The following is a 20,089-nucleotide window of genomic DNA, read 5'->3' as shown; positions in this document are numbered from 1 at the left end:
GCTAACTGAAATAAAACCATGCCAATCTCTAGGTATGGTGAAGGCTATATGTGATGATGTGGGGCTATTTTAATTCCAAAGGCCAAGGGAACTTTATCAGGATGTATAGTATCCTAAAAAAAAATCTGCCTGCCTCTATGGGAATTTTTAGTCAACTTTTGTATGGGTGTCTAAACTTATGCATAACACTGTATAAGTTCAAGTTTATCTAACGTTTTTCTAATACAGTCAATGGCTAAGGACTCTTTAGCTCTGGGATAAATGTAGACTATAATTTAAAAAGGTTGTGGAAATTCCCTTGGTAGATAGAAGGGACGCAGGGAAACAGTCAGCAATTTAATGTCAGCATTGCACAGTTCTTCCCTAACAACAGTTGTCGTGCACCAGCTCTTGTTGACATATAAGCAAACACCGCCTCCCAGCAGTTTACCTGTGAGCGTGGGATCTCAATCAAGATGTATGGGGGATCCAAAGCCATCAATATGCAGTTTGTCATTTGCATCGTTCGCATTAAGCCATGTCTCAGTAAATGCCAGAATAGATGCGGTCCGACATTCATACATGTAACTGACGTTGGCTTGCAGTTCATCAATTTTGTTGTGCACAGCACACATTGGCTAGTATAATAGAGGGGAGTGCGCAATATTTATTTTTTTCCTTTTGAGTCTGGCTCTAATTCCACCCTTCTTGCCTCACTTTGTTACCTTTATCGTTCTGATGTTCACGCTGGATCTCATCTGGAAGCCTCACAGAGAACGCAACTTCATGGGAATAATAATATTGCATTTGCAAGAGAATGTGCCTCCAGTATGTAATCCGCTGTCCATTCGGAGTGCACAATCTGTATGTGAAACAGGAGAAGAAATCCAGGTAGTGTAACAGGAACGCCACTAACCGCAGGAGAATTGCAATATCCATTCCTCTATTGTTGGCGTTGTGAGCTAGCCGGTGTTGGTTAGCTCAATCAGCTGTTGCAGGTAGCCTCCTCAGCGAACAGATAGGCATGGAAAGACCCGAGTCTAGCAGGACAAGGAGTAGACCGCAAAGTAAATCCTTCTAAGGAAGAACTTTATAGTATTTTAGAATCTCAAATTGTCCACACTTCATGGGTGATAAACTGTACACAACAATCCCACTCACAAGAAAAAAAAGACATAAAAATAAGCATAAAAAGTATAAACGGACACGCTACTCTCTGTGCCGTCAGGTCTCCACACGAGCAGCACCCCACATCCTGTTTTGGACTGTTTTCCGCCCCTAAAATATTCTTGTCCATTTCCTGCAAGTATCAGTAGATGTAAAACATTGACTATTGATGCGTTCATGTCATGTCAGAAAGATTGTATTTACGAGTTGAATGCACATGAACGCCATAACAAAGTCGTAATTACTAGTTGGAAGCAAAGGTGGAAGCAATTTGTTTTCAATCATGATAAATTTACTTCTGAATGGCGACAGTACAATGTAGTTGGTACGCATTATGTGTTCTGTTAATGAAAAAAAGAGATAAAGTTTGTCAGAAAAAACTACTCATTTAGCGAGTTTATCAGCTTGAGTCACCAAACTACATTTCCCATCATTCTCTGTGGCAGCATAATAATAATATTAATAATACTAATAATAACAAAACATAAATGACACACATAATGCACATTCTTTGAGTTTTTCGGACTTTGTAAAACAAACTTCCCAGGTGGACTTGAATGCACCATATGCTTCTAACCCTATGATATTGCCTGAACAAAAGTGGCCTAACTGCACAATGTTTCCCTGAGGCAACAACAAAAACAAACAAACACAGTTTTAGTATATAAATAAAAACAAAATAAATCTGTAAACAATCAAACATACTAATTTACATACTGATGCATGTGCATATATATATATATATATATATATATATATATATATATATATATATATATATATATATATATATATATATGTATGTGTGTGTGTGTGTGTGTGTGTGTGTGTGGTAATTCAACTATAACGTCAATTGCCAATTGGTGGCACTGTGTCCCATGTGGCTTTGCTTCCTGAAAGGACTGCTCCACCCCCAAACAAAAGGTCACACCCACTTCAGCCCCTCATTTAATTGAACAGACATGTATGTCAGGTGATGATATAAATAATAATAATAAAAAAAAGGGTGCTGTGAGGTCCAGACAGGTAGTTTGTTGACTGAGGGCAACATCATGCCATAGAGGGCTAGGTTGCTCCGGGTCAGGGCCTGTTGAGCCCTTCAATACCTAGGCCCTGTGGGTTGTGCTTGTGTAGGAAGGCTCTCTTATCACACGGACCGGCATTGGTCAGCATGGCTTAGTGGGTATTAATGGCCCCGTAGCACCAGCAAACGATGCAGCGTTGAGTTCCCTTCCATCTTCCTTCATACAATTTGAATCTGATAACATGTTTGCAGGCACCCTATTTATATGCACGGGCACTCTACAAGATATCATCAATTGTATTGGCGTGAAGTTAATACAAGCTACTTTATTTTATTAAAAAGCTATATTTAAAATAACAAAAAAAAACAAACATTATTTTCCTGTGTATATCCGTTCGCGGTCAGATTTTGCTCTGCAAAAATCCATGATAGCTGTTATCTTGCCCATGCTGGCAAATAATCTTGGCCATCCGACATTAATTATATAAATAATTTTAATCACGGCCATTCAAAACTAGAGAGTCTACTATATGCATAGTAAAGCAATCAACGACAATCATTTTGGGCGGAACTAATATAAACACAGATATCGGATACCAGTTGTGTCTAAAGTGAATGTAAACAGTTTGGCCAAAAGATTGGATTTGTGCAATAAGACTTGCAGTGTGAACACAGCCCTTGAGACACCCTTCCTTGACCAGGAACATTTAAAAAATCCCCTAAAGCAATGATAACTAGACATTTTTATCAATTGACAAAATCTTTCCATCATTTCTGGGTGAGGGTGCTTTTCTGTATGGGCAATGCTCTGGATTTCCACTCAGAGATATTGAAAGGTCAGTGCGACTTCTTCATAGATTGTACTAAAAGAGTGGAAATCAATTAAAAAAGCATAGCTCATTTTTACTAGTAAAACAAAATGTTGAGGCACAGGATGAAAATATTTGTGCATGCTGGGAGCTGTTTTTTTATAAAGCTTGAGAAACTTTAAGCATTAAACAAACAAACGAATGAATACATGAATACATTAATATACACTGAACAAAATTATAAACGCAACACTTTTGTTTTTGCCCCCATTTTTCATGATCTGAACTCAAAGATCTAAGACTTTTTCTATGTACACAAAAGGCCTATTTCTCTCAAATATAAGCTCTGGTGGACATTCCTGCAGTCAGCATGCCAATTGCACCCTCCCTCAAAACTTGCGACATCTGTGGCATTGTGCTGTGATAAAACTGCACATTTTAGAGTGGCCTTTCATTGTGGCCAGCCTAAGGCACACCTGTGCAATAATCATGCTGTCTAATCAGCATCTTGATGTGCCACACATGTGAGGTGGAAGGATCTCAGCAAAGAAGAAGTGCTCACTAGCACAGATTTGTGAACAATATTTGAGAGAAATAGGCCTTTTGTGTACATAGAAAAAGTCTAAGAACTTTGAGTTCGGCTCATGAAAAATGGGGGCAAAATCAAAAGTGTTGCGTTTATAATTTTGTTCAGTGTATGATGGATGGATGGATAGGAATTTAGATGACTCTTTACTAACACTTAAAAAGAAAACAGCCCTGCCATCTAATGCAACCCACAGAGGTGGGTGGGTTTTTCCTTAGAGTTTAATGAGGTGTTAACATCCATTATCAATTGATTATCATGCGATGGAGATTATATATAGGTGACCTCCAGGGTACCCTGTTTACTCATGGTTTTATTAATGATTCAATTAGCCATGTTTTATCAAGCAGAACAAATGTCAGTAATTTGAAAGAAGAGGGAAGTCCAGGCTTTGCACCAGACTTTCTGTCTTGCCCATCTAACTATAGCTGATTAAGTAATATTAGCAATTATCGAAGTTCTTGATTAAGCTTCAGAGTAGAGTGAGCATTGTTAATTAATGTATATTAGACCATTTAATATAGTTTAGAAAGTCTAAATTGGTTTAAGAAAAAAGGAAAAAAGTTAAAAAGTCCTCATGTCCTGCTGAAAATATTGAAGGTGGTATCTGTATTTTAGAACATTGTAACTAGACCATGAATAAATCAGCTACCATATAAAAAAAAATCATTTTTTCCCATCATAAGTTAGTATGATGTGATTGTTCTAGTTGGGCTCTTGAACAAGATGTTCTACCAGCTTTGCCAGGCCCCAGTTTTGCCTAAACCAGCTTAGACCAGCTAGAAACCAGCTACCATGTCCCAAAACAGCTAACACTTCTAGTTGAATGTGAAAAGATTGTTGAATAAGGACATGAATAACAAAGTGAACCTTAACTTTTACAGATTCTTCCACATGTATGATGTCAGAATGGATCACATGGTCAGCATGCAGTGTGTCATGTGGCGCAGGTGTGCGCTCTAGGGAGCGTTATGTAAAACAGTTTCCTGATGATGGCTTTCCTTGCACCCTTCCCACTGAAGAGACAGAGCCATGCACTGTCAATGAGGACTGCTGTGAGTATTAGTTATCTGTTGACACTCAAGCCAGATTCATTTAAATATGTTACACATTACAGATGTTTAGTTTAGCTATAATTCTCAAAGGTCCTGACAAATCCTGTAAATATCTAACAACTTCATAAAACAATGCACTACAATCAATCTAATGAAGTCTAATATACTGTGTCTGAAAGGAGTTTTCTGTTAACATTCTTATTCATCTGGTTGTTGCATTCAACCATGGAATAATGATCCAAATGTTGTTGTCTTTGCTTTATGTGTGCAGCCATTTTTAAACCATCCTAAGTTATAAGGGACATGTGACTGAGCATAAAGGCCATTCCTTTATGAGAACTCCCAGCTTCTGACAGAGGGGAACATTTTTTATTTTATTATAAAGAAAAAAAAAGTTTCTGGTAAAACACCTACAATAATAACCTTAATTAAACCCTAGATTTACCTGTATGATGATTTAGCATTTTTGGGCCTAACTGTCTGAAACTAACAAGCCAACCCCTTACAGTTTATTTTAATAATGGGCCAAAAGTTGTTTTGAGCAGAAAAAGGGTTGATAAAAGCTCTTCTCCTACTGACACATTCTCCACTCCAATGGTATGTATTGTATATGTTTCTACTGGCGTAGTTCCAAGCAGTTGCCTGGTTACTGAATGGGGTGAATGGGATATATGCAGTGCCACCTGTGGGCTTGGCATGAAAAGACGGGAACGGATGGTGAAAATGCCCCCATCTGACGGCTCCATTTGTGGGGCTGAGGTGGTAGAAGCAGAGAAGTGTATGATGCCAGAATGCCGTAAGTGCAAATACTCACATGCATGCCCATATGAATATATGCACACCCATGTCAACCCAGTTTTGCATATTCACACGCATTCACAGGAACATTAACAGATTTCCATGCATGAATGGGAATGTTTATGTGGACATGAATTAATATATTCATATACAGTACGCAGCCAAATTAACATGTCCACAATTGCATACTGTATACACACACATGCATACCTACATATTCACACAAAATGCAAGTAGTGAAAACATGTACCCCCACTTTTAAAATATACAAATACATAACTCACAAAATTACACTTCTTTACACATAATATATCAATACACATAGCATACATGAATGTGAATATTAATATAACATACATAAACTCTTACGTTACAATATTCACACACATATTCACATGTATGCCAACATAAGCATATTCACATAGAATATACCTACATTAACATATTCTCACAAATGCATGCCCACATTATCATATTTATACAGAATAAACACCCTCATGCCTACAGTCCTCAGTGTTATGATGCTGTATGTTTTTTGTGTGTATAGATACTATCCCGTGTTTACTGTCTCCGTGGTCGGACTGGAGTGACTGCAGTGTGACCTGTGGTAAAGGCTCACGGACACGTCAGCGCATCCTCAAATCACCTGCAGAGTTGGGAGAATGCAGTGAGGAGCTGGAACAGATGGAGAAATGCATGCTGCCAGAGTGTCGTGAGTTATACTATTTCTCTATCAAACACACACACACGCAAAACAGAAACGATGTGTTAAGTTTATTGCAGGATAAATGCTTGGGATGTATATCTTTTTAAAACTAAAGAAAGACAAAGGAGAGTTTAGAATGAACATAACAGAGATTCCAATCCAATCTGCTTAAAGACATCAATATCAAGGACATATGACATATTGTCTAGAAATTGCAACTCTGCCTTGTCAGGACTGAAGGGTGTCTGGGAGAAGGACATTGGTCAAACCATTGAAGAGAATGACTTGGATGTTGTATGTGATAATGTGTACACTAAATGTACCTTCCTTGGGATCCATGAGCTTAATTTATTGCTCTGTCTAATAAGTTCTGATAGGGGTTCAATGACTAGAGCAAAGAGTAAAGGTGAAAGGAAGCAGCACTTCCTTGTGCCTTTCCCTATGGGGAACGGAGTTGAAGTGAGACCATTGGCAACCACGGTGGCTTTAGGATTAGAGTAAAGCAACTTAATTTGAAAAAAATATCCGCTAGGTAAAATTTTTCAAGAGTAACTATAGGGCCCTTTCATACCTACCTTGTTTGGTCCAGATTTTCAGTTTGATCCGAATCAAAATTACAGGTGTGAAACCTCCCCCAGACCACGGTCCGGACCAAACAGACGAAATTTGGTCTGGCGAAAATAGGTAGTCTCGGTCCGGATCAAACTGAACAAAGGTTTGGTTCGTTTCTAGTGTGAAAGCATTTTCTGTATGGTTCAGACTTTCAGACCATTTACAGGAAGTTCCGGTGGTTCCCACGTAGCCTAAACAACTGAAGAATAATATTTATGTGCAGATCTGTCAGTCCTGCCCACAGCGTTTCTTCCAGCTGATTCACACACACAAACACACACACACACACACACACACACACACACACACACACACACACACACAATAAAAGTATAGTGGCAACAATATACGTCTGTTCATTCATTCTTGTCAAAGTTATCCGCCGAATTGACAACATGCTGACGTCAGACGCACGTCCGTTTACAAACCAATCAATGTCAAGATGCAGCCCACATAGATGATGACGACAGGACGCAAGTACCGCATGTACAATTCTTTAGTGCGCTCGCATAATTGCAATGTGAAACCAAACCAAACCTAACCAAATGTATACAATGTATCAAAACATGACCTTTGGTTCGGACCTTGGTGCGGACTTTCAGGTGTAAAAACGCCTAGAAAGTCGGTCCGTGTAACGCTTTGCAGTTCTTTGTTCAATTTGAAATTTAATAATCAGAAATGAGAAAACGGCCCCTTTATTCGTTTTTTCGTTTTTTCAAAAAAACGAAAAAACGAGATTTCGGCTTGATTTTTCGTTTTTTGGTTCACAGGCAAAAAACGAATAAATGACTTCAAAATTCGTTTTCCACATCTGGGCGGCCTGACATGCCCCCTTCCGCCGATTGGTCAAGCAAATCTGAGCATGTGACGTCATCAGTTGTCGCTCTGGGGTGGGTTTCCCGAAAGCATCGTTGGCCAACTATGGTCGCAAGTTCCGTCGTTACCAATAGAGTTCAATGGACATTGCGATGAACTTGCGACCATAGTTGGCCAACGATGCTTTCGGGAAACGCACCCCAGGTCAGGTCTGTTCAACAAAATAATAGTCCTCTACTATGGCTACAGATTCTTAAACTGTACAGGGCAGGTCCTATTGGGCTTTCTTCTGTGCAACTTTACACGTTTCACAGAAATCATTACATCAGAAATATTAATTATTAGTCTGCCACCAGCCTGTTTTATTTAGCTGTGTGTGGTGAAGCTGCGCTTGACAGCGCCGAGCGGGAGAGGCTCACTGACCAATGTCCAGTCAGCAGTCAGAACTTTTCTTTTAGACGATCCGTTTTGCCACGGGATGGTGATTGCAAATACTGTAATGCCAATCGGCTGAGGGTGGCTACCGATGATGGTGAAATACATTTTTACTGAAACTGTAATCATAGCCGCGACCCGTGAGAATGAGACAGATGATTGACAGGACGATAGCGGAGGCAATTAAAGGCGCAAGATAACTTATGTTAACAAAAACATAAATAAAAAAAGTGTTTAATATAAGTGACTTTGTCTTTGTTTTATTGTTTTTGTTGTTTTTAATCAAATAATTGTGAACCACAAACTGAGCCTTCGTTTTAAAGGGCAATTTCCAAATATATTTTATTTATTTGTTATAAGATGCATTTTATAATACAGCATAAATAAAAACAAACACACGTAATATGTATGCCTATAGGCAAAACACCACAGTTTTTTGGTTTTGTTTGTGTGAACTTTCATCCCCAACCATATTTCTTCATGCTCCACGCTCAGCACCCCTACTTCCCATGGTAGGCCTACTAACTGTAATTAACATGTAAAATCTTTGGTATATCTATATGTAATATTTAAAAACACTTTACAGTGTGATGGAAATAAACTTTTCTTAAAGCGTGTTGTATACTGTAATAGACAATTGTCCTGCAGAATGATGAGGTTTTTTATAAGAAAAACATTGCGAGCAAATGTCGAATTGTTGTTTAAAATATAAATCAACAACATAAGAGGCTTTAGGCTGTCTGATGAACTCTGTATGAACAAACACACAGCTTTGCAGTATAGGTGGCACAGAAGCAGCATCTGACCCTGCATTTTTAGATGTACATTACACACTGTCTAATGCAGCTCAAAGGAGGCACTGTGAATTTGCATAGCAATTTCATTCTAAGCGGCCATTAAATGTGAAGTGACAACATGAAACACTACTTTCAATAGGCCTATATAAAAAAGCAAGTCAGCCTGATAATGATTGAATACCAATTTACTCATTTAGGCTCACAATAAGCAGATTACATAATTATACCATGAAAAAAAAAAAAAAAAAGGCTATATATATATATGTGTGTGTGTGTGTGTGTGTGTGTGTGTGTGTGTGTGTGTGTGTGTGTGTATGTGTGTAAAGGTATGTCACTTACTGGTGGAACCCAAACAGAAGTCCAGTTCTGGCTGTATAATCAAACAATAAAAACGAGAAACAATGCATGCCATCAAGAACATTTATTGATTCCACAGGAACTTGATCCAGTTTCCCCCATTTTTACTAATAACTACTTTGTGTTAATTCAGAGGACAGTAAGGCAAACTATTAAGCATGAACTCGATGAACAGGATCAATTAACATTTTCAAAGCATTTTGGAATTCTTCTTGGTGGAAATTGACAGCACGTTCAAAAAGAGATGAAATGTCAGGATACTGCATAGAAAACATATGGAGTTCAATTGCCTTTGCAATATTTTGCATTTATATATTTTTGTATAGGCTATATTTTATAGTTTTCAGATGATTTGATATAATTTAATTGATTAGTTTGTTAAATACACATACTTTATCTGTTTGATTATTGTATTATATTTAATACAATATCTCTTCAGTTTAAACCATAAACGCCTGAAAATCTGAAAATCTCTTTGAAAAATTTGTAAAATGAAAAATAAAAAATAAAATCTTGTTTTCCATGCCCTAAGAGCAATAAAAACACATAGGAAAAAAAATCCTGACTTAGGTTATCATAATTCATGCATGAAATGGTTAAACACTTTTTTTATTTATGTTTTTGTTAACATAAGTTATCTTGCGCCTTTAATTGCCTCCGCTATCGTCCTGTCAATCATCTGTCTCATTCTCACGGGTCGCGGCTATGATTACAGTTTCAGTAAAAATGTATTTCACCATCAGCCGATTGGCATTACAGTATTTGCAATCACCATCCCGTGGCAAAACGGATCGAGCGTCTAAAAGAAAAGTTCTGACTGCTGACTGGACATTGGTCAGTGAGCCTCTCCCGCTCGGCGCTGTCAAGCGCAGCTTCACCACACACAGCTAAATAAAACAGGCTGGTGGCAGATTAATAATTAATATTTCTGATGTAATGATTTCTGTGAAACGTGTAAAGTTGCACAGAAGAAAGCCCGGACCTGCCCTGTACAGTTTAAGAATCTGTAGCCATAGTAGAGGACTATTATTTTGTTGAACAGACCTGACCTGGGGTGCGTTTCCCGAAAGCATCGTTGGCCAACTATGGTCGCAAGTTCCGTCGTTACCAATAGAGTTCAATGGACATTGCGATGAACTTGCGACCATAGTTGGCCAACGATGCTTTCGGGAAACGCACCCCTGAGCGACAACTGATGACGTCACATGCTCAGATTTGCTTGACCAATCGGCGGAAGGGGGCGTGTCAGGCCGCCCAGATGTGGAAAACGAATTTTGAAGTCATTTATTCGTTTTTTTGCCTGTGTGAACCAAAAAACGAAAAATCAAGCCGAAATCTCTTTTTTTCGTTTTTTTGAAAAAACGAAAAACGAATAAAGGGGCCGTTTTCTCATTTCTGATTATTAAATTTCAAATTGAACAAAGAACTGCAAAGCGTTACACGGACCAAAGTCCTACTCAACTCTGTCAAAAGCTTTTATTAATATTATAATATTCACCATATATCTAGCAACAGTTCAACTGCCATGTGAAGTTTATGCAAAAATAACAAACTAAAAAGTAAGAATTTCTTACCTTACATCTTTCTTGTCTTCAAATCGCGTTCTTCTTCTTCTGAGGTAAATCCAATGTAAGCTCACGGCGCGTCTTTCAAACTCGACGAAAAGCAGAGACTTGTGAAGTTTTTTGGTGTTTTGTTTCTGAGGTAACGAGCGCGTTCGCGTTCCATGTGGAGATTTGCATGTGAATCTCTTTTGCGCGCATGGGCGTGGTCAAATTAAAAATAATGAGCAAGCGTTTGAGATACTGGACATCTTGTTGGTTTTATACAAATTATTTAAACAGAGAATATTTGTTTTCAGTTAGAATCCGATCATTTAAAAGTACACACGTAAATGTTTATAAAGGTATATGGCTCATAAATGTGTGACAAGTATTCGCTGAGTTTTGTTTCAGTTTATAGACGTGCTCAAGAAAAAAAAGTTCACCGCGACGGGGAGGCAGAAAGCACACCCTGTTTATTTTCTTTATTTTACAAAAGCACAATGTTTTGATTTTATTGTAAGTGGACACATACAAAAGTAGAAATATCAAAATGTATGGATGCAGCTCTAGCACCGCTGAGGCTTCAGGGTATCAGGGTCCTCAATTATATCGACGACTGGCTGATTCTGGCCCAGTCACAAGAGCTGGCAGTTCGGCATCGAGATGTCGTCCTTGCCCACATCCAGAGCCTGGGGTTGAGACTCAACACAAAAAAGAGTGCGTTGGCACCAGCCCAGAGAACCACGTTCCTGGGAGTGGTATGGGATTAGGTCACGATGTGGGCACAATTGTCTCCTGCACGGATCGAATCCATCCTGGCCACAGTGACCAGGATAAAGCTAGGCCAGGCCATCACTGTAAAACATTTTCAGAGAGTGTTAGGGCTCATGGCAGCAGCATCCAACATCATTCCATTCGGTCTCCTGCACATGAGGCCCCTGCAGTGGTGGGGAAACCCATTTCGCATGATCAGGGTTACGCGCAGATGCCTTCGTTCCCTATCTATGTGGAAGAAAGCTTGGTTTCTGTCCCAAGGTCCCGTGCTGGGAGCGTCATGTCGCCAGAAAGCCATTTCGACAGACGCCTCCCTCACGGGCTGGGGCGCGGTCATGGACGGCCGCTTTACGAGAGGTCTATGGAAGGACCATTATTCCTCCTGTGGCATATAAACTGCCTGGAAATGTTGGCGGTGTCCCGAGCTCTGAGGAGCTTCCTGCCGGACCTCAATGGTCATCCCGTCCTTGTGAGGACGGACAATATGTCAGTGGTGGCCTATATAAACCATCAAGGGGGTCTGAGGTCTTGCCCTCTATGCAGACTGGCGCATCAGATCATCCTGTGGTTCCAGGGGAAATTGTTGTCTCTCAGAGCAACATACATCCCAGGGAATCAGAATCAGGGAGCAGACATCCTGTTGAGGCAGGGGCTGAGGCTCGGGGAATGGAGACTCCATCCCGAGGTGGTGGAGTCAATATGTCAGAGGTTCGGCCCAGTGGAAGTGGATCTATTCGCATCTCGAGAGACGACTCACAGTCCACAGTCCACAGTCCCCGCTGGGGTTGGATGCCATGGTACAGACGTGGCCGAGGCTGCGTCTGTATGCATTTCCCCCGATCGCTCTGCTCCCGGGAGTTCTAGAGAGGGTTCATCGCGACAGCATCAGTCTATTATTGGTAGCGCCGTTGTGGCCGGCCCGAGTATGGCTCTGTAACGAATGTGCAAGAATCATGATTCTGTTTTCCCTGCACACAAAACTCCAGAAGCCTTGTCATTATAAATTTTGGGAAAACTTTTAACGTTTAACCTGTAAATGTAACTCATAGCCTTGGCTCCGCTAGGTCTGCGCTTGTGGCAACTTTTACGGCTCCCCCGATACTTTATAGCACCCTAGACACACTCCAGAACAACACTTCTCCGGGCTTCACAAGCTTCAAAAGAATTGCAAGGCAACCCCCCTTGCTCTCTCTCTACGTGACATTCCAGACACAGAGCATTCCATACACACACACACAAACGTTTCTTTACACTCATCATGTAAGTCATTACTAAGATGTATTTGATAGGTTTGTGCGTTGCATAACTGGTTAGCCCTGTTATGCGATGGTTATGATTTTCTGATTTGTAACTTGGAAATGTTTCTCCTAATTAATGTTCTCAAATAGAATCATGGTTTTGTAACCCTACCTCTGACCAGGTCATAAAACTTTAAGGCCCAACTGGGATTTCCAGGAAAGCCCAGCTCGCTGGAATGCTTGTAAGGAAAGAGAAAAGTATCTTTTAAATGTATTAACTGTATTTCCTTTTGTGCTTAGATGTCTTCCCATATCAAATTGGAGTATCTGCAATTTTATCGTGTGTTAATCAAACTTTAAAATGCTTATAATATGCATATCTTATGTAACTTTTCATTCCTATAATCTTCATGTGACGTGTTTGATATCTCTGTAATTCTCTCAATCTAACGGAGTCGAATTCTGATAGCAGAATGCAGTAATGTACATTGTTTTACACATTTCATATTTCTGGAGCCGAAAGGTTTAAGTCAAACACCACTGTAACTCAAGCCAGGAGGCTGTTCCAAACAAACAAAGGAATCTTCCTGCTCGAAAATCTCAGCAGATGATTTGCCCTCCCTGCAAAAAGGGGCGTGGACAGGATTCCCTCAAAAGACGGAACTTTCCCGTTTCTCGCTCTCTTCTCTCTTCGGTCCAACTTCGGGAAAACACCAACTTCGGACAGGCTTCGGCCACCGTCTTCGGACGCGCACCTCTGCGTCACTCCCGACCTTTCTTTTCTTTTCTTTACTAAGTTTTATTTTCATATTCGCCTCTCCCTCCACAAGGGAGATGAACACTGAATCATTTCTTTGGTAACTTCACGTTCGGTGAACCTTTAAAACTTCGCGCGAGTCTGCTCGCACCGGAAGACACGAAAGAACGCACAGCTCCGAAAGACCGACACACGCGTCGTCTTTCCTCAGCAAATACAAAGAGAACCATATGCAAGTATTGATTATTGATTTGATTTGATTGATGTGATTTCTTGTTGTCTCTCTCAAAGGTTGCATTGTCTGTGATTTTTGCCATACTGCGATCTCTCCCTATTTTGCTTTCACTTTCGCTCGCTCATCCTCTCTCCCTCTCTCTCATTCTCTCTCATCCTCTGTTAATTCGTGTTTGTAATGTTTTTCGTTTTGTTTGTTTCAGGTGTATATACATACATATATTCTGTGTGAATTGTAGTTCGATGTATTATTAGTTCAATTATTAAAACCATTATATTCTTGATTGCTTCTGTCTAAAAGGCTCATATTACAAAGTCAATGAAATGTTTGATCTAAGCTACAAGCGACGATTTGTTACTTTTCAGTAACCTAAATTGTATAAGGACAGGAGAATAGTTTCAGGGCCAGAAACTATTTTTCCTGAAATTATAAGAAGTGATAACTTTATTGAGAAGTTGATAAGCTAATCTTACGGCCGTTTGCTGGACAAACAACTGTTTGATAATTACATTAATTTCCATTAAGGGTTATCTCATAGAATCGATCTGAGATAAGACTATTGATATATGAATGAGGAATTATAATTCGTTGTGATTGATTATTCATATATACAATTGATCTATTTTCAACTTCGATCATTTAATGTAACTGTAATATGCAATATATTAATCATATTCATGTAGAATTCCATAACTACTAGAACGACCATAGCGTTCATTCTGACCGTTCATACTTTGACGTTCATATGGCCGTACTGAACGTCATTTTCGTCATGTAATATCTATTGTACATGTAAACCTTCTCTTTTCCAATGAAGCTTTTAATTCCTGTCGTCATAGCCCTTAAAACAAGCACAAAAGAAAGATTGCCCCGACAGGTGCTGCCTCTATGTGAGGAACATTTTGCATCAAAATAATATTTTTTTTCACCGCACTCACCACGTGAATAGATACGCACAAAAGTTAGGAAACGTCAAAGCTTCATACAGTTAGTACAGCCCTGTTTGTAAATAAGTTCAATAATCAATACAAAATCTAAAAATAAATGGATCTACAATGATAGGTAATGATAAACAGGACACACAATTTTAATTCAAATGAATGTGAAAATGTACACACACAAACAGACTAAGAAAAAAACATGAACATTAGCTAAACAAGAAAACAAACTGCTTCAGTTTAGTTTCAGTGAACAAAAAATATTAACTAACAAAATCAGGTTAACTGCCCATTTGAACGGCGCAAACATACCGCATCATAGACGCTTACGCACATTCCACACAGGTAAACACCGCCTTTCGCGTGCAGCTCCCACACACGTTGTGACATTTGATACATCTCCTTGGTTTTATTTTGTTTGCAGTTCCTCCAGTTGTATGGCTTTTGATTCCATGTGGTCGGAGTGAAGTTCGCTCGCCAGTCGTATGATGAAGTCCCTCTGCAAAACTTGCAATGTAGCGGACTTATGATATCTATAACGCGAGCGGTCAAAATTACCGTTATGGTAGTTCTAGGTAGAAATAGTCAGAACTGTTGTGTGTTTTATGATTTTAATAAAATAACAGTGTCAGAATAAAATATACACATATTTAGGAAAAGTCAGAGTCCTACAGCCACATTTATTTTATTTTAACAAAGTTATTACATTGTAAAATGTAAAAACGGTCAAAATGACCGCCTTGGGAGTTCTAGTGTTAATGTACTACCCAGTGCGGTTACAGCTCTCAGACATAATATCACTCCTGGACGGCCCTCCATGGGAGCTTCCCATCAGGAAGGACCTGCTGACACAGGCAGAGGGCTCAATATTTCACCCTCGGCCTGAACTGTGGAAACTGTGGGTCTGGCCCCTGAGGGGGCACAGTACCGAGAGGCTGGCCTGTCAGCAGGAGTAGTAGAGACCATACTCAGCTCTAGAGCTCCCTCCACAAGGAAATTGTACGGCCTAAAATGGAATGTTTTCACCGTATGGTGCAGAGAGCGTGAGGTGGACCCAGTTAACTGCCCATTGGCTAAAGTGCTGGAGTTCCTCCAAGATCGCTTATCTGCTGGTCTTACCCCGTCCACTCTCAAGGTGTACGTGGCTGCCATTTTGGCTTTCCACGCTCCTTTGAGTGATGGGCCTCTGGGGAGACAGCAATTGGTCGTACGTTTCCTCCGTGGGGCTTGGAGGATGAGACCTGCGGCTCGTACCAGGGTTCCCACTTGGGACCTGGCGGTGGTTCTCGAAGGGTTGGTTGAGGCCCCCTTCGAACCGCTGGAGTCGGCTGAGGCCAAGAACCTTTCCCTAAAGGTGGCTTTCTTTTATTTATTTATTTGTTTATTTGTCAGTGACAATGCAAAAGAGAAACATTGTAACAGGTTACAATAACTTGAACAGATGTGTTGCATACAGGGTTTCTAGCTGAAGCTAATTTGAAACCCCTGTCCCTGGTTAGGCTACATACATCACCATTACCAAGAGAACAGAAACAAACACCAGAAACAACAATAAAAAATAACAAAAACATAACATACATATATCTGTGTGTGTGCATCTATCTCTCTCTCCGTATGTACATGTCCATTTATAAGTCTGTCTGCACAGTGACATAATCAGTGATCACAGATTTGGTTTTGTTTCGGCCAGTGTTTCACCTTTTCATTAAACGGTTTCAGATTGGTTAGTGTTTTTATTTCTGTTGGTAGGGCATTCCAAAAATGTATCCCTTTTACAGAAAAAGATGACTGACCAAAAGTGGTTTTGCGCTGTGCCACCCTGCAGTTGCCATTTGCTGATCCCCTAGTGGTGATTCTATTAGTATTTGTTTTTGTCACATATGGACAAAGTACAGCTGGTGTGAGATTATTCACACATTTAAAAATCAATTTGATAAAAGAGAACTTAATAAAACTATCATAACTAAGCAAATTATACTTTTTCAGTATTATACAATGATGCCATTTCATTTGTTTTTGATCCATTATTTTCAATGCTTGTTTATATAGTGAACTAATGGGTTTAACAGTTGACTGTGAAGCCTGGCTCCATACAGTAACACAATAAGAAAGATGGGAAAATATCATGGCATGCATAAACAGTTGAGCTGCCTTGAGGGGTATGTAATGTCTAATCATTCTAAAACAGTTAAAATTAGTCTTTACAATTTTGCATAGTTTTTTGACGTTTATCAAATTTAAGTTCGGAGTCCAAAATTACACCTAGGAATTTAAAATCATTGACTTCCTCTATTTCCTCTTGATTTATTCTAATTATAAGCTTTTCTTTTGCTTTCCTTCTCATTGAAAAACACATTGACACAGTCTTTTTCAAATTCAGAGTTAAGTGATTGTTTTTAAGCCATAGGGATACTCCCTCCATTTCGCTTGTTAATATATCTGCTGCTACACAAGGGGTTTTAGATGATACATAAATAATTGTGTCATCAGCATACATCTGACATTCTGCTTTTTTAAAACATGATGGTAAGTCGTTTATGTATAAGCTGAAGAGCAGAGGCCCCAAAATCGAGCCTTGTGGAATTCCCATTGTAGATTGTCGGGGGGTTGAATATTCTGCATTGATTTTTACACACTGCTCTCTTGATTCGAGATAGGATGCAAACCAGCCAGTTGCTTGCTCAGAAAAATTAAAAGTACTTAGTTTGTTTAAAAGCACTTCATGGTTCACAGTATCAAAGGCCTGTTTAAGATCTATGAACACTGCTCCAACTACATTACCCTTATCTAATGAAGACTTGATGTTTTCAGAAAGGTAGCAGTTGGCCATTTCAGTTGAATACCCTGGTCTAAATGCAAATTGTTTAGGATAAATAAGTAAATTATTTTCAAGGTGGTCAACCAGTTGTTCTGCAACAATTTTTTCCAGAATCTTTAAGGGGCTGTTTACACCTGGCCACTTCATGCGTTTTCTCAGATCGGATAGCTATCTGATTTATCAAAACGATTCCATTTACACCTGGTCAAATAAATGTATTTTTGCGAAACGGATTTAAATCCGATCTTCAATTCCCGCGCTATATGCAGATTTAATGGAGTGCACGTCACCGAAAGCAACAGATATGTGCTGCATTTTATTGTTCATCAGCTAAAATTTGAAAATCATAGAGCGCAATAAGAGACAGCGGCAACAGCCCTGGTAAGATAATTTCGTTTCTTTACTTTTAAATGATGATGATTGTGTGTTAAGCGTCTGCGACTTACTTTCACTTTGATTTGCGATAGTTTGCACGTTGGCTTAATGAATAGATGCTCAGCTTCTCATCTGTGGTGATGCGTGTTCCAGTAGCGTCGTCATATCTGGCTATAACATTACATATAGCCTATATCACACGTTTATTTTTTTAGCATTTTTGGGAGGAGTACAATTTACATATGTGGTTTCAACAGCCAGATGCATTTACACTTGTCCAGTTTCGTCAGGAATGTGGCCCAGACCACCTCCTGAAGTGATTTGAGCGATCGGATTCAAATCCGTCTCGAATGCGTTTCGGAGGGCATTTACACCTGGTCTTTTCACGATCGGATAGCTATCCGATCTGAGAAAACACATGAAGTGGCCAGGTGTAAACAGCCCCTAAGAGAACTGGTAAGATAGAGATTGGTCTATAAATGCTTACTTGATCTGGTGCACCAGCCTTCAAAATTGGCATTATGACTGCTGTTTTCCAGGTTTGTTTATCAAATGTGTTATTGGTTTAATCAGAGTGGAGCTGTGTGTTTTAATAACAGCAATATCCAACCCAAACCAATCCTTTGCCTTTGAATTATTTAATTTATTAATGATTTTAGCAACTTTCTCTTGGTCAACTTCCTTAATATAAAAGGACTGAAAAGAGTCTGTTATATTAGCCTGTGATAGTATTACTGTTTAAAAATTTTGAGCAAGCTCCTCCACTGATTGAATGAAATAATTATTAAATGAATTTGCGATTTCTGTACTGTCAGTTCTAATCACTCCATTTACTTCCAACTCCGTTATTCATTTTCGTTGGCTGGGCTTACTGTTAAGGTGTTTCCAAAGAGAAATACTATTTCCTTCAGATTCTGCTATCAGTTGTGTAAAGTATGTGGTTTTTGCCAAGCGCAATTCCCTAACAACCCGATTTCTTAATCCCTTAAAAATAAGGTGGTCCGTAATTGATTTAGTGAACAGTGAATTTTTCAATGCAAGATCCCTTTTTTTCATTAACTGGCGAATATCATTATTCAGCCAGGGTAAAGAGCTTCTTCTTTGTGTACACTTAACAGTTTTTGTATATTTCTTAATAAGTCCTGTGAGTGTTTTCATCATAATATTACAACTATTATCTACGTCCTTAGTTTGTAAAACATCATTCCAATCAATATTTAATTCGTTATCAAAGTGTTGCTTTTGATTTTTGGGAATGACTACATTCCCTAGTTTAGGCCTATGTTCATTCATAAACACTGGTAGATGCTGTTTTGTTCGTTTTTTGATAATCAAAGTCATATTATGGTCAGAGAGGCCTGTTATTAAGTTATACATCCTTGTAATTCTTTCAGGTCTATTTTAGTGCAGCAGATTAATGGCATATTTCGAGAGAATCGTTCAAATTGGTATAGAAGCATGAAATTTGGCACAGATACTCTCTAAGGGTCACTCTATGGGAAAAAGGCGTTGGCCATCCAAAAATTCAACATGGCGGCCATTTTTTCAAGATGGCCGCTATTTCTGTCAAATGCTCATTATGTCAATCGTTCAAACAGTGATGTAGGCATAACATTTTGTGAAAATACTCTCTTAAGAATGTTTTTTTTGGAAAACGGTGCTTGTCCCTCAAAAATTCAAGATGGTAACCATTTTTCAAGATGGCTGCCATTTTTCAAGATGGCCACCATTTTTCTTGAATCCTCAATTTTTGTTTTTCAAATGGTGATGCTATCATGAAATTTGGTACAAATATTCTTAAAGGAACATTATAATGGAAAAAGATGTGTGCCACTCAAAAATTCAAGATAGCGACCATTTTCAAGATGGCCACCATTTCTGTCAGAGCTCAATTTAATGTGTTAAGGAAGGTTTTGTTTAATAGAGTGAACGTCACTACACAACCAGGGCACACTGGTGACTTCACTGCTGTGGAACTCAGCATGTGATTCAGTGTCAGCTGATCTAGTTTTACTTTCACTGTAGTTCTTGACTAGTAGTAATAGTATAGCTAAGTTTAGTGCCCCAAATGCTTTCTAACAGCCCCTCATCAATTAGCTAGTAATAGATGTATTTAGATAGCCGCACCTGAATTGACAGGTTGTGCCAGCGTGGGAGAGCCGAGCCAAGGGTAAGCGGGGCAGTACATGACTTGTTCATGTATGCTTACCTGGAAGGTGTACAGATCACACGGGACTTAAATGACACTGGATGAATGATCGGGCTAGGT

At 39.3% G+C, this 20,089-nt stretch overlaps 1 protein-coding gene across 2 annotated transcripts in view; it reads left to right on the top strand.

Moving 5' to 3' along the window:
- spon1a (spondin 1a) overlaps nucleotides 1-20,089 on the top strand; it is a 341,163-nt gene that overhangs the window by 300,946 nt on the left and 20,128 nt on the right. For both annotated transcript variants that reach the window (XM_079874223.1, XM_079874222.1), the window contains 3 exons: nucleotides 4,450-4,620; nucleotides 5,249-5,416; nucleotides 5,966-6,130. In XM_079874223.1, the coding sequence (XP_079730349.1) occupies nucleotides 4,450-4,620; nucleotides 5,249-5,416; nucleotides 5,966-6,130 (504 nt within the window). The remainder of the gene's footprint in view (nucleotides 1-4,449; nucleotides 4,621-5,248; nucleotides 5,417-5,965; nucleotides 6,131-20,089) is intronic.

Source organism: Squalius cephalus, assembly GCF_949319135.1.
Source record: "Squalius cephalus genome assembly, chromosome: 6".
NCBI lineage: Eukaryota > Metazoa > Chordata > Actinopteri > Cypriniformes > Leuciscidae > Squalius > Squalius cephalus.
Note: the sequence above shows the minus strand (reverse complement) of the source record. Positions and strands in the feature narration are given on the sequence as shown.